The sequence below is a fragment of the Ailuropoda melanoleuca genome, chromosome 9, assembly GCF_002007445.2.
Source record: "Ailuropoda melanoleuca isolate Jingjing chromosome 9, ASM200744v2, whole genome shotgun sequence".
NCBI classification, from domain to species: Eukaryota; Metazoa; Chordata; class Mammalia; order Carnivora; family Ursidae; genus Ailuropoda; species Ailuropoda melanoleuca.
Genome location: NC_048226.1, coordinates 81,847,798 through 81,862,924, shown reverse-complemented (window position 1 = coordinate 81,862,924; position 15,127 = coordinate 81,847,798). Strand labels below are relative to the sequence as shown.

Here is a 15,127-nt window from a genome sequence, read left to right as displayed (position 1 = left end):
CACGTTTCTCTTTTTTCCTGTCTGGCTAAAAAGATGGCGTCTCGCAAGGAAGGTACCGGCTCTGCTGCCACTTCTTCCAGCTCCACCACCGGCCCGGCGGGGAAAGGCAAAGGCAAAGGCGGGTCCGGAGATTCGGCTGTGAAGCAAGTGCAGATAGATGGCTTGGTGAGTGGGGTTCCGTTTCCCCAGGCCCACGTGGGGAGCTCATTTCTTATTCCAGTTCCGCCAGACGCACTGCTTGGCAGCCTCCCCCTGAGCCTTTTGAGACTGGGACAAGATTTTCTCCTAAAACCTTTCTTTTTCATCTTCACTTTTTGATGGGAGGCGCAACAGCTTTTTCTGCCACCTATTGGGGGAGTTGAGGCTGAGATAGGGAACAGAGGCTCGGGGTGTGTGTAACAGATTCTTGGGGTCTTGTTTTGAGATGCTTGGATTTGAAGAAAGAGTTTTTAGAAGATAAATAGGTGAAGGAGGTGTCGAGAAGGATCTAGGAATCTAGGGCTTTTGGAAGGTAAGGAAAACTTCATTGCTTCTCTGCTGGGACCTGACATCTGTAACTTCCCAAGTGGAGATTTATTTTGTAGCCACTTCTGAGCCTGTGGTTCAGCGTTTATCTGAAACTATGTACTGGGAATAATCATCTCTTATGTTGGCTTCTCCTTTCCCTATCTGTGAATGTTGGAGTGCCTCAGGATTTGGGTTTAGGCATCCTAGCAGGTCTCTGCTTGACATAGTGTAACAAGAGTAGGTAAAAGCACACTCCTGGAGCCAGACTGCTTGGGTTTCAGTCCTATCTCTAAAATTAGCTGAATGCCATTGGTTAAGTTAATCTCTTTATACTTATTTTCCTCTCTTTAGTTGTTTTGAGGATTAAAATTGGCTGAATATGTGTCAATAACTAGAACAGTGTCTGAGATACAGTAAGTCACCATTTAATCTTAGTTGCTTCAGTGTTATTATATGTTACAAAAAGTTAAAGTAGTAGACCCTCCTTAAGTTCCTTTCTTGTGGCTTTAAATATTATTTATATTCTGATAACCTTTAGAATTATATTTCTTGCCAGACTTGGTGTTTGCATGCCACTCTTAAATACCCTGCTGCCTGCCTGACATCGCTTTTGGCTATCTTATAGGTATCTCAAATTTCACTTGTCCAAAGTACAATTATTGCCATCTCCCCTTCCTTCCTCTCTTCCTATCCTTGGTCTTAGCTCAGTCTCTCCCATCTTGGTAAATGGAACTACCATCTAACCACTTGAATAAGTCAGAAAACCTAGGCATTAACTTAACATTTGTTCTTGTTTTTTTTCCCTCAGCAAATCCTGTTGGTTCCACCTCCAAAATATATCAAATTCATCTGCTTCTCATCTATCTATATGCCGTCATCCATATCCACTTGCAATAAAATACAGACTTCTTACGACATTTTCAAGGTCCTGCTACTGTCTCGTTCTCCAAACTCACCTCCTACTTTATTCGAGGCTTCATTCACAGTGACATTTTAGTTGTTTTCTCTAACTGAAATAACTCAAGTATTTCTTCCTACTTGATGGCTTCTTTTGATTCTTTAGGTCCTTGTCTTAAATGCGCCATTTTAAGAAAGGCCTTGCCTACCAGCCCTGTTGAATGTAGCTCCGTCCCCATCATCCTCGATCACACCACTCTGTTTCATAGCATTTTCTACTGCCTGTGACTGTCTTGTTTGTTTTCTTGTTTGATTCACCCACCAGAATGTAAGCTACTCAGGGCAGGCAAGGGACTGTGCTTTTTCACGTGTTATATTTCCAGTACAGAACTTTTTAACTGATACAGGTAGAATAAATGAATGAATGAAAGATTTTTTTTTTAAGATTTATTTATTTTAAGAGTGGGGGATGCGAGCGGGGTCGGGGGGAGGGTCAGAGGGAGAGAGAGATGCAGACTCCCCACTGAGTGCAAGCCAGCCATGGGGCTTGATCCCACGACCCTGAGATCATGACCTGAGCCCAAATCAAGAGTTGGTCTCTTAATAACTGATCCACCCAGGCGCCCCTCATTTTTATACTACTCCTACTTCGTGTCCTGATATCTTTTATAGATTATTCTAATGGTATCTTGAATTGTTCTCTTAATCCTGTTCAGTCCATCTTTCATACTTTAATTAAAAAATTCATGTAATGTGAAAATTTAGATCTTGTTAACTTCCTTCCTGAAATGCTTACAGTGATATTGCAATGAATTCAAGGCCTACTAAGATGTTGTCCTTGCCTTCGTGTTCAGGTTAATTTCCTGTTATTTCCAAGCCTCATAGGAAGTGTACGTTCCAGTAACAAAGGATATTTGGTTAGTCTGATGTTTAATCACATTTGTTCCTGGCATCTTGTTAGTGGTCAAGACCTGTTTTTCTTCTTGTATTGAACCTTTCCTTTCCTACCTTTGGTTCTGTTTCATCAAATCTTCTGTATCTTTAATATTACCTTCCCCTTAACAGGTGAGCATTGTCAGGACTTTCCCATATTACAGTGTTCAGTTCTCTTTTTCACTTAACGCTCTGTGTTCCATTCTTAGTCTCCATTTTTTTCCTCTTGAAGTCAGCGGTTAAAGAATTATCTGAATTTGTAGTTTTCCTTTCTTTTTTCAACTCACTGTTGTTAGAATCTCCATAATAATTCCCTGATTTAGTTTTTAGAAAAATCATTGATAGCATTCGCAAAGAACTATACAAAATATATCACACATGCAAAATAGTATCTATGATACATAATTTAAATAATCACAAAATAAACATCCGGTTATCTGCCATTCAACATGAGAAATAGAGTATTATGAATATCTTTGAAGCCTCTTTCCCTATTTCATCCTTTCTCCCATCCCTAAACCCCACCTTGTAATCACTATTGTGAGGTTTGTTCCAAGGATTGGGTTTTCTTTATAGCTTCACCATATAGAGTATTTCTAAACAATTTGTTTAGTTTTGCCTGTTTATATTAATAATATAAATGAAATGTGAATTAAATCACAGTACATGTTTTCCAGTGTCTTGAGTGACATATGCATATCTCACATTGTTTTTGAGATTAGTCCATTTTAGACTGTGGCTATAATTCATTCCTTTTCATTACTATAGAGCACCTCATTGTATGAATATGACATAATTGTCCTTATCTGACCATTAATGGACAATTAGATGGCTTGTTTTTCTTGTGTGAAATGGTATCTCTCAAGAACTTTTAATTGTCCATTCCATTAGACTTGTCAATGAGACTTTTACTGTTCCCTGCACAGAGTCACTGTTCAGTTTATCCTCTTGGAATGGAGGAGTGGATCTTCATTGCAGTCAAATGATCTGATTGTTCCTAGAAACGATCAAAACTAATCTTTCCTGTTGAACTTTTCATGTAAAACCCATGTCGTTCCCCCAAACCAATCTGAATCTTCCCAGGGATCAGCGAGACAAGCGGAATTGGCCTCACCTGGTACCTTGTTGGAAAGCAGAAATACAGTATCTCAGACTCTTAGGGCCCCATCTTGATCTACCTTATCAGGTGATTTATAGCCTATTAAAATTTGAGAAGTATTGTTCTGGTCCACACTGATTTCTTCCTTTATCTGAACTTTTAATGATGACAACTTGTATCACTCATCTTGGCACATGATCATAGACTCTTCCCTAATGGTTTACTGTTTTCTTTTCTCACTGAGATGATAATTTGAAGGCAAAATTGTAAAATTTTTTTAAAAGATTTTGTTTATTTGTTTTAGAGAGAGAGTAAGCCAGCAAGCACGTGCGGGGGGTGGGGGTAAGAGGTATGAAGAGGGACAAACAGACTCTGTGCTGAGCTCTGAGACTGGAGCCAGATGCAGGGCTTGATCTTGACCCTGAGATCATGACCTGAGCCAAAACCAGTAGTTGGATGCTTAACTGACTCTGCCACCCAGGTGCCCCAGATTGTAAAATACTTGTTATCTTTCATAATTCCAGTGCTTAAAACTGATTACCATCGAAATGTATTTCCTTTTAAATTTTGTTTTTCCCTTTATGTAAAAAGTTATCGTATTCAAAATTGTTAGCTACCTCATTCTTCCGTTACTGGAATAAGGTAGAGTATGTTATTAATAAGTGAAAAAGTCAGAGTTCCATATACTTTGTCATTCAGGTGTCTTTCAGATGTTACCTCACAGGTACTTTCCAACTGCTCTTAAGTGGCCTTATCAGTCCATTGGCCCTTTTATCACCCAGTTGGGCCCTTATTACTGTCAAAATTCTCTTATTTATTTGTTGCTTGTCTTCTCACACTAAAATATCAACTTCCTGAGAGCAGGACCAGTGTCAGGTTTGTTCACTGCAATGTTAACAGTGACTGACACATAGAAAGCACTCAGATACTGTGAATGAGTTAATACAGTTCTGGGTACAAGAAATTTTCTTGAAAATGAATTATGAGGACACTGGGTCAGTAAATGCTTTGTAGAAATGGTGTGTTGGGTGAGAAACACAGGAGTGAGGCGGGGAGACCAGTGAGCTTTATAAACTCGCTTATATTTCTTTCTTTTTTTAAAGCATCAGTGTCTTATCTGTAAGAAAAATCACTAATATTAATTGAGCACCTGCTATTTACAAGACCCTGTGAAGGAAAGTTTGGTTAGATTATGTCTGATTCTCACAACAGCTCTAAGGGTAGATGTTATCTGCCTTACTTACCTGGTGGTTATTCAGAGCCGATGAGAAAATGTTGGTGGCAGTGCTTTGTGAACTGAAATTAGTAATTCAAGTTTGTAAAGGGCTTATGCTAGGCTATGACATATATCACTGTGTAGTGTGTGTGTGTGTGTGTGTGTGTGTGTGTGTGTGTGTGACACTATATGAAGTTATAGAGACTAAATAGTAGCTTGTTAAACTATGAAATGGAAGCCCTAGTCTAAAAGCCAAATCTCAATACAATTTGGCCTTTTTAATGTTTTAACAACAAAAAATTGTGTGGTTTTTGGCTCCTCCTTTCAGTTTTCTGACTTCAGTAAAGAGTAAATTGCTTCACATGTGTGGATATTTCAGTCAGATAACTTGAAATTCTTTCAAGCACCAAATTTTTTACATTTTCGCCATTTTAATTGTAAATCTTTCTGAAGTGTATTAACATAAATTTCTGCCTCTTTAGTCAGAGAATATTGAACACAGCTTAGCCATGTTTTGATGACTTAGTATTACTTTTAAGAACATAATTTATTGCCCTGTACTGGACAGTGGTCCTCGAGAATCCCTTTGGGTATTTACGTCTATTTATAACGTCCCGTCTTTGAGGTGCCTTGAGCAATTTGTCTTTCTAGTTGGCTTTCTTTTTTTCTTACTGTTTTTGTTGTTAAGCTTGTATGTTTTTTATCCCTTTTATTTCCAGCTTTTCATTTGCTATGGATGGTAAACCAGATAAGCAGTATTGTTAGCATTATTTTTAACACGAAGCTAAGTACGCTCTGAATGAGGATTAAATTGAGTATGCTGTCTGACATTTTGACCACTTAGTTATATTTTTGCTTTGGCAAGTAAGATGTTACTAATTGTAAGTAATAGTTTTTTTATAGTAGATAAAAACATTTGACATTCATTATTATATCCTAGGAAATCCAGGAGCTAATAGAACCAGTATTAGCTGGATTAAATGCATGATTTATATTTTAGAGAAACTGAGTGGGTTTTCTAGGGCATAAAGTGAATTTATTCTAGAGTTTGGACTCAAGTCAGAAATTGCTGTATTTGATTCATTTTGCTTTCTGTTATTACAACTCCTTCATATATTATAAGGACTCAATAGATGTTAGCTCTTACTATGTGCCAGTTACTATTCAGAGTACTTTGTATGTATTATAGCATTGAAGCCATATAACAACTCTGATTTGGGAACCATTATTATCCCCATTTTACAAATGAGGAAGCTCATATAATAGATTATGTGACTTGATGAATGTCAGGATAAGGGGAAATAGAAGTAGTGTTCACAGAAGAATTAATCCAGTGTTTCTTGCTTAAGCATCAGGAAGTGTATTTTCCAAAACTTAGGTCTCTAACAGACTTAGAACTTTAAAATGTACAAGAAAGCGAATATATCAGAATCTTTATATTTAATAATCTGTTGTATTTGGGGAGAAGATTTGTAGCTAATAGAAGTCAATTTAGTAAATATTCTCATTTGGAAAAAGATGACTTTTAGCCAATGGGTCGCACAGATATAAGATATTGAAGAAAATAGGAGGTAAGCTAAAGAGTATTGAGGAGTACTGGTCGGTATTCCTAAGTAAGGTAATTTACTTGCCTTAGGGTAGGCAAATCTAAGTCTGTCTGACTTCTCAGGATGCTTTTAAGATTCATGTAACCCTGGAGACATCCTGGATTTTGTTCCTTTCCCTTAAGGTCAGAGGGCTTATTGAAATCCATTGCCTTTTTGAGAAAGTTTTCTGATCATGCTTCCTGTGTTTATGGCATATACATCAGTGATGACAAACTGTATTAGCGTTGTTCCTTGTAGCTATCTTGGGATAACTTAAGGAGCCTAGCATACATGGTATTTCTCATGGGGGAGATGATTTAATAAATCAGCATCTCTGGGCCTTAGTTTTCTTCTTTAGTATGAGGATAATGCATGGCCTTCCTGCTGTAATGAATAGAAGCTTAATATATATTATTTTTATTGATGTTTAATTATTGTAGTAACAGATTTAGTAGTTGGTATTGATTTTAATAGTTACAGTGGGATTCCAGACTTGATGCTTTACCACGTAAATGGAAGATAATGAAAAATTTTAACTTCAGTTGTAGCATATCTAGCCCAGATGAAATGGCATATGTACTCTTCAAATGCCTATTTTACATTAAAAGGTGTGGGTGCCCAGTATTTGCTGGTTTCGTTTCTTTTGTTTTCTTGTCACCTTTGGCTTCAACTATCTCCTGTATAATTATAAATTCTGATCTTCAGCTTAATATCTGAGATTTCAAGAGCTTTGCTGAGCAACATCAGTGTTTTTAAGTCTTCCTAACATTTTTCTGGACTTTTAGCTCAGTCCTTGCTTTGATACTGGGGAGACAAGCCTCTACGAAGCATTAGCCTTTGGCGAGGGTCTTTGCCAGGTTTTATTTTGTGGTCAAATATTCTCATTTGTACTTTACCATGTCTACCCTAGTTTCTTAGATGAAAGCTTCCGATTTCAGCACTTAACAGGAAAGCTTGGTTGCATTTGCTTTTCTCTTGGAGATTAGTTCGTAATTTTTCTTTTGTAAAATATTTAAATTATGGTACTTGGGTATTATTTCCTTTGGCAGTGTATGAGAAAATATACCTAAAGAGAAAGCAGCTTTATTTTTTCTCATAAACTATTTGTAGAAGATCACTATGTAAAATGGTTATATCTTGTAAAGATTAGCTTTAGTAGCAAAAAGTACAGCATAATGTACATCTCCATCTATATAGTGAAAAACTGTACTTGTTTTATTAAAACCAAAAGAGCTGAAATGGACACTGGTGTATGTATTTTTGTTGATGTTGGCACCAGGCCCAAATATAGAGGAGAAAAAATTGATTCAGCAAAAGAGTGGTAACTCAGTATTAACTTAGTCAAAATATAAAACTTTTTTACTGTTTGAGTCTGAATTCATCAGCTATATTTTGGCATAATATTTTAAAGTTTTAGTTTTATTCCAGATAGTACCTAAACACCACAGATATTCATTGTATCCTGATGATTAATATGAATTTTTTTCTTAGTACTTTCTATACCTCTATCCCTGTCCCCAACTAATTTTATTTGATATAAGTAGCAAATGTGTATCTGTGGGACAAGAGTAATGTGCTAAAATACGATTTTTTTAAAACAAAAAACATACGTATTCATTGTAAGGAAAGTTTGGAGATCTCTCTCTCTCTCTCACACACACATGCACAGACCAACCAGAAAGAAAATGACTCGCTTTATAAGCTCATAGCATGAGGGTGGATAGCAACATTAAGATGTGGGGGTTTACTTTTCTGGTGTTTTTCCTGTGCTTTAATAAATACCTGTAGTTGCAGTTAATGGCTTAAAGGTTATGCATGATTTTAAGAATGTTGCCAAATTGCTCTCCAGAATAGTTGTATAATACAGTTTATTTTCCCATGTACAGAATATTGGAGTGCTGCTTCTTGGCACCATTGCCAAAGGAGTTAGGATTTTTAAAAATCTTAGTCTTTATTTTTAAAATTCCCTGTGCCTATTAGTATGCTAATATACTTGTTACAGTGATTCAAGTCAGTAAAGTATTTCCTGTCCCCTGTTAGTGATACCACATCTGCCCAAGTCACCCAGGCTTCTGGTATCATCTTTGATTGCTCTACAGGGTTTCCCTTGGATTCGCTTAGGATCACTTAACATAGTTTGTGAGTCTCTAACTTGGTGTTGTCTCTGCTTTTCATTTCTCACTCTCCTTTCTAAATTATTGCTACAGTTTCATGTGACTGGCCTTACAGACTCTATCTTGTACTTGGCCATCACACACAATGCTGCTGAGTAAGTAATTATTTTAAAGGACATCTGTAGTCCTAGAATGCAAAAACCCATTGGAAAATCCTCATTACACAAAATCAAATCAAACTTGATAGCCTGACTGTTAAGATTTTCTTTACCTTCTGTTTTTAGCTTTCAAATGAGGGCTTTTAGATAACTGTTTTCAAGTTTGGTTTAAGAATAGCCTTTAAAGCAATTAAAACCCAAATATTTTCCTTTGGATAGAAGAAAACCCCTGTTTTACATTTTGTGCAGAAATGCGTAATCTTCATTTTGGTTCTGAGGGACCTCCTGAGAAAGGTGAATAATCACCTTCTGGTATTACTGTGGTGTGCTTTTTAAAAACTGAAGTCTTTTTACTATATTAACCCTGTTTAATTAAACAGCCATTTGGGTACACATGGTACATAAATCAAAAAGCAAAAAAGTATGGAGTGAAAAGAAGCTCTCACTTTTCATCCCTGTCTTCAACCACCCTCTTCCAAAACAGAGGCAGTCACAGTTACTCTTTTTAATGTTTCCTTCTGGACTTATTTCGCAAGCACTGCCTCCTGTTAAGGAAGCAGAAGCAAACTATAATTGCAGTGCCCCCAAATCACCTGAAGGCCTTCTAATTAAGCAGTGGTCCATGTTCCTCAATATAACAAACTTAAAACATGTTAGGAGTAGATAGCTCATAACAGTTTTGAAATTTTTTGGTTTGTTTTGTATGACAGAGGAAATGAATTTTGTTCCAGCAGAGCTTTTTTATCACTCATTTTACTTGGGAAAAAATTACTTTCCAGCTACATGTGGGAAAATTTGCAGATGAGTTATGTATATTGAGTTGGTAAAGTAAAAACTTAATGTTAAAAATAAAACATCCTCATCACTTAACATTTAATTGTTATACATTTGTATGTTTGATTGTATCATTGAACTATCCCATGACTAATTTTTATCAGGAGAACAGTGCTAGTCTGTTGAATTTCTTGAGACTACTTCTCCCCCTTTTCCCAACAATTATTAGTTGATTTAACTTTAAAATTGTGGACCATTGATGAGTATTAGATCCAAGAGAATAATAATGAAGTATGCTTTTTCAACTGAAATATTATAGAGGTGATATTGATTAAGTGTTGTGGAGCATGGCAACTAATCCCATATGTGTCAGGAGCAAGATATCTTTTTTTTTTTTTTTTTGCTATTGAAGTTACTTAAATTTCTTTCACATCAAAACTGAACAGCAGTGATTTAAATCCTATTTATTATTTGACACAGCCAGTTATGAAATGGAACCCCTATCCCACTTGAGCCATAAAATGTGTTAAATTTAAGACTAATACTGCTTTCTGCTTTTTGAATTTACATTTTGGCAGTAACTACCTTCTTTGTTCAGTGTTAGAAAAAAATGATCTAGGCTTAACCAAATAAGAAAACTGCCAAGTTCACAGATCAGTCAGTGAAAGAAGCCAGAATTAAATGAAAGTCTAGTTATTGACTTTACAGAATATGCTAAGGGGAGATTCTGTGGCATTACAGTTTCTTTGAGACTAAAATTCTTCTATGGTAATAGCTGTTCTTTGACTGTGATTGATGTGAGAAATTCAGGCTGTGGACCTTACCTCCCAGAATCTACAAAACTGGAATAAAGCCAGCCTGGGAATCATGCATCCTGCCTGACCTCTTCTCCAAATGGCCAGAAACTGGTGCAGTTGGGCTTTGCCTTTTTATTTCAGACTTCTAAGAAACTCTTGGAGTGGGTCTAGTCTTTATTTTTAGCAAGGATAATGATGCATTTAAGGGAACCTGCATACATACATAAGCACACGTATACACCGCTTTTTTTTTTTTTTTAAAGATTTTATTTATTTATTTGACAGAGACAGACAGCCAGCGAGAGAGGGAACACAAGCAGGGGGATTGGGAGAGGAAGAGCAGGCTTCCAGCGGAGGAGCCTGATGTGGGGCTGGATCCCGGAACTCGGGGATCACGCCCTGAGCCGAAGGCAGACCCTCAACGACTGCGCCACCCAGGTGCCCCATACACCGCTGTTTTGAATAAAGACCATTATTCTCAACTTTGACTTTTTGATGCAGGTTTTAAAAATCTTGTTTTGAAACACTGTGGTATTGGTTGTTATAAGAAATCGCTCTAGATCAACATGACTGATAAGTCTTAACAAAACTGGAAGTTTGGTGTCAGGTGGTTGATTTTTAATAAGTTACATGTACATCTTATTAGACTGAAAAAAAATCTCTGAGGAATAAACAGAACATTCTGGGGAGGCAAGTGTCAATGCCATGAAAATACCTGTCATATTTTAGTCACTCACTAAATATTTGTTGGATAGGTGGAGGGATGAGTGAATGGATTAGATGAAACGTTTATTATAGTAGCTAATGTGTTACTGAGAATTTACTAGGCACTGTGTGCTAGGTACTGTGGGTGGGTTATTTTTTAATCCTTGCAGCAGTGCTGTGAGATAGGCACTGACTGACTTATCTCCACAGGAGGTAGGTGAGGCTGGGATGGATAAGAATACCTTGTCTAAGGCCACAGAACTGGCAAACTTTCTTTTGGATTCTAGTGCTTTAGCCTCTCTATACCATATATTTTTTTCTGTTGTACAGACCAGAGGTTCACATTTGTGTATACAATCGTAAGAATTAATTTTTAAGCTTTTATTTACTAAAGCTTTCTTTCTCACTTGAACATTATTTTTTTTTTAAATATTTTATTTATTTATTTATTCGACAGAGACAGAGACAGCCAGCGAGAGAGGGAACACAAAGCAGGGGGAGTGGGAGAGGAAGAAGCAGGGCTCATAGCAGAGGAGCCTGATGTGGGGCTCGATCCCATAACGCCGGGATCACGCCCTGAGCCGAAGGCAGACGCTTAACCGCTGTGCCACCCAGGCGCCCCTTGAACATTATTTTTTTCACAAAGAAAGGTTAGTTCTAGAGTTGCTATGTACAACAAATGGAAGACAACGAATGTTGGAGCTTCAGCTGGGCTCACTTACTGGATAAATAATTTACTTTCTTACCTCTGTCTTATAAAGCCTGTGGCTCCTGCTCCTGAAATAAGTTTGTTTTTACCCCTCGTAAAAATACAGTGTTCAGATTGGAATCAGAGCTAAGAGAATAGTGGTTTGACCCCATGTAAGGAGAATGCCTGTCTTCTCCCATAGAAGCAGCATGGGGTGGTAGAGGAACTATGGGTTTGTGAGCCACACAGTTTGGAGTTCACATCTATTGAAATATTGTCATATTTTAAAAGATTTCATATCAGTAACATAAATTAAGAAGTGTTTGATTATAAAGTCTGAATGTTCACCTTTTGGAATTAAGAGAGAATGGTCTACCTGCTTAATGTTACAGCTTCCATAAACCGGTGCTACCTAAAGTATGGGTATGGTCTGTGAACTGTTGACTGTCTGTATGAGATAAGCACGGGATTGAGATTGAGTGTTTAGAAACTTTTATAGCAGTATGATATTGCTGTGATAGCCAAGAGTGTGATCCCTGGGCTTGTATTTTCTCTTTTTTAAAAAAGTCACTTCTTGTAAGTTTTCTTTTTTTACTATAGTATTGGTCTGTGAGGGACTGGAAGAAAATAAGTTCTTCACCACAGATAGTCTGAGAAGCCCTGTTATAAACTATTTGCATACCTATTTTAGCTAATACCATCTTCCTGTAACCAGAGTCTAATAATATTTAATAGAACCGTGTATAAAATACTACTATGATTATTAAATACCACTGGATTTACTTTTTTATTATTGGCTTATTGGCTTTAGTGGTAAAACATTTATATACATTTAGCATTTCTTTTATCTGTGAGCTGTTTAAAAAAGATGAACAAGTGGATTTAGTGTTTCTTATTCTAGGTGCACAATACAGGTTGCAACCTCTGAACATTCCCTATGAACTTGGCTTTATACACGAAGGTTAAAAATGATGGTATAGTTCCAGCAAGTTAAAGCTACTTATGTTTCTAATTTGAACTGGGCTTTGAGCAGATCCGTTTTATGTCTACTACAGGGACAGTGGAAAACCTGCTGCTTTTCTTGGTGAAAATTTATTGCTGTTAGTTTGCTCAAAGTTTGAATTGATATTTTTGCTGATTTATAATTGGCTTGTGTTAGGCTTCCCTCAAACAGATCTCTCTGCTTGTTCAAAACCAGTCTGTATATCCAGAAGTTCCTCTTTGACCTTGGTGGTGTGTACATATATGTATTGTCTAGTCATTTGTGTATGTGAGTACAGTGACATCTGTGAATAGAGGTGAGGAGTAACCATATCAACAAGAGATTAGAATTAAAGTCACCAGGTGCTCAGGCTTATAGTTGTATTTTTTCACTTTCTCCTCCTTTCAAAGCCACTTATTCACCCCCCCCTTTTCTTACCTTATAGAACATGCTAGAATCAAGATACGTCCACATCAGGTGCACCTGGGTGGCACAGTTGTTAAGCGTCTGCCTTCGGCTCAGGGCTTGATCCCAGCGTTCTGGGATTGAGCCCCACATCAGTCTCCTCTGCTAGAAGCCTGCTTCTTCCTCCACTCCCCCTGCTTGTGTTCCTTCTCTCGCTGGCTGTCTCTCTCTGTCAAATAAATAAATAAATAAATAAATAAAATCTTAAAAAAAAAAAAGATACGTCCACATCATTCTGTCAACTCAGTAGCATTGTCAAAAAGAAATTAGTGGGGTTTTTTGGTGAAACTTCATGCGGTAAATTGCTGTAATTGCTGGATTTTAAAATCTTTTCTGTTAACTTTTTCTTAACATTTGATGTTTTTTGAATTGAAAACAAATACGTGCTTATTATAACTAAATAATAACAAAGATTCGTAAAAGATATGTCCTTCCACACCATTCTTGTTCATGCAAACATAAAAGCATAACTGCATGTATATAATAAATTTTTATTACTAATAATTTTTAAAACTAACCCTTTGTGTGTTGTGGCTCTTTGGGAATCTGATGAATGCCACGGATCTTTCTTCCAGGGAAATGCCTTTAAATGTATAGAAATTATTGGTAAAATACCTAGTTAATCCCATTAAATTCCAAAATACTTTAAAATAATGGCAAAATTCTAAATGTTATACTTTTTTGGCTTCTAAAACAGTATAGTTTAATTTATTCTTGATTGCCTGGGCTTATTATAAATGTGAGTTATTATAAATTCGAGTTTATATATAGTTATGTAAAACATATGTTATACATAATGTAGGGATATAGCAGTGGTTTTTTACCTAGTTCCTTATAAGCAACTCAGGGGATCTTTGAACTCTGAATTGAGAAAAATTGGTAGTGGTTACATGTATGAATTGTTTCTTCAGATTTTAAAAAATGTGCACAGGTTTTTAAAGTTCAGGTATTTATACAGAATAAAATCCACCTATTTAAAATGTATGGTATGATGACCTTTTGTAGTTGTAAACAGCTGTACAGTTGCCACCACATCAAGGTGTAAAATAGTAGCTTCACCCTAAAGAGTGTGCCGATCTGCAGTCAGTATCCTCCCCTCACCTCACCTTGGCTCCTGGCAACTACTTAGGGGTTTTGTTTTGCCTTTTCTAGAACTCCATGTAAATGAAGTCATATAGTACATAGATAGCATTTTGTTTGACTTCTTTCATTTAGAATGATGTTTTCGAGATTCCTCTCTGTTGTACTGATATTTCGTTCCTTTTTATTGCTGAGTAGTAGTTCATAGAATGGATATACTACAATTTGTTTAAGTTTGGTGGCCTTTGGGTTGCTTTCAGCTTTTAGCTACTATGAATGATGCTGTTATGAGCAGTTGTGGACATATCTTTGTGTGGGTACATTTTCATTTCTTCTGGTGAATTCCTAGGAATAGCAATTTGGGTCATTTAGTAAGTTCGTATTTAACTAGAAGATGCTGCAATTACTGATTTCTACCTTTCCACCAACACTTTTCATGGGGTTCTAGCTTTTTGGAAATGTCTTAATCTCCACTTTCCTAACTCAGAAGTCCAGGGCTCTATTTTTTGATCCAGGACAGAGAATGGATTGCAATCCAGCTCCTAGCTCTTGGGTATTGTATCTAGGTCTGTTGTACCTTTGGGTACTGCTGTGTTAACTCACAGGGTTAATGCTCCGGTTGTTCGTTTCCTTGTCTTGCTTGATTGGTTATTTCAGCTTTTTAGAAATGCAGTATATTCAGCATTTCTGTATGGCTGTAGGAGTAGAGGGGATTCAGGTACTTGAAATTGGCATATTGCAAGGCCTAAAAATTCCAGATTATATTTCTTAAATAGTTTACTTTTTTTTTTATAAAGATTTTATTTATTTATTTGACAGAGATAGAGACAGCCAGCAAGAGAAGGAACACAAGCAGGGGGAGTGGGAGAGGAAGAAGCAGGCTCATAGGGGAGGAGCCTGATGTGGGGCTCGATCCCATAACGCTGGGATCACGCCCTGAGCCGAAGGCAGACGCTTAACCGCTGTGCCACCCAGGCGCCCCTTAAATAGTTTACTTTTTAACCCTGAACTTTATTAGAGTTGCTTTAATAGAGGGATTTTGTGTGGTAGCTTCAAAGCCCTTATTTTACCAGGTAAAGATTGGCTCTGACACTGGTATTAGAAATATTGCTGATTAAAAGTTATT

General features: G+C 36.9%; 1 protein-coding gene across 1 annotated transcript in view; it reads left to right on the top strand.

The window, feature by feature from the left end:
• Positions 1-15,127, top strand: part of EIF3H (eukaryotic translation initiation factor 3 subunit H) — a 96,082-nt gene continuing 80,955 nt past the window's right edge. The window contains exon 1 of the mRNA XM_002927836.4: positions 1-165. Within this exon, the coding sequence (XP_002927882.1) occupies positions 34-165 (132 nt within the window). The 5' untranslated portion in view covers positions 1-33. The remainder of the gene's footprint in view (positions 166-15,127) is intronic.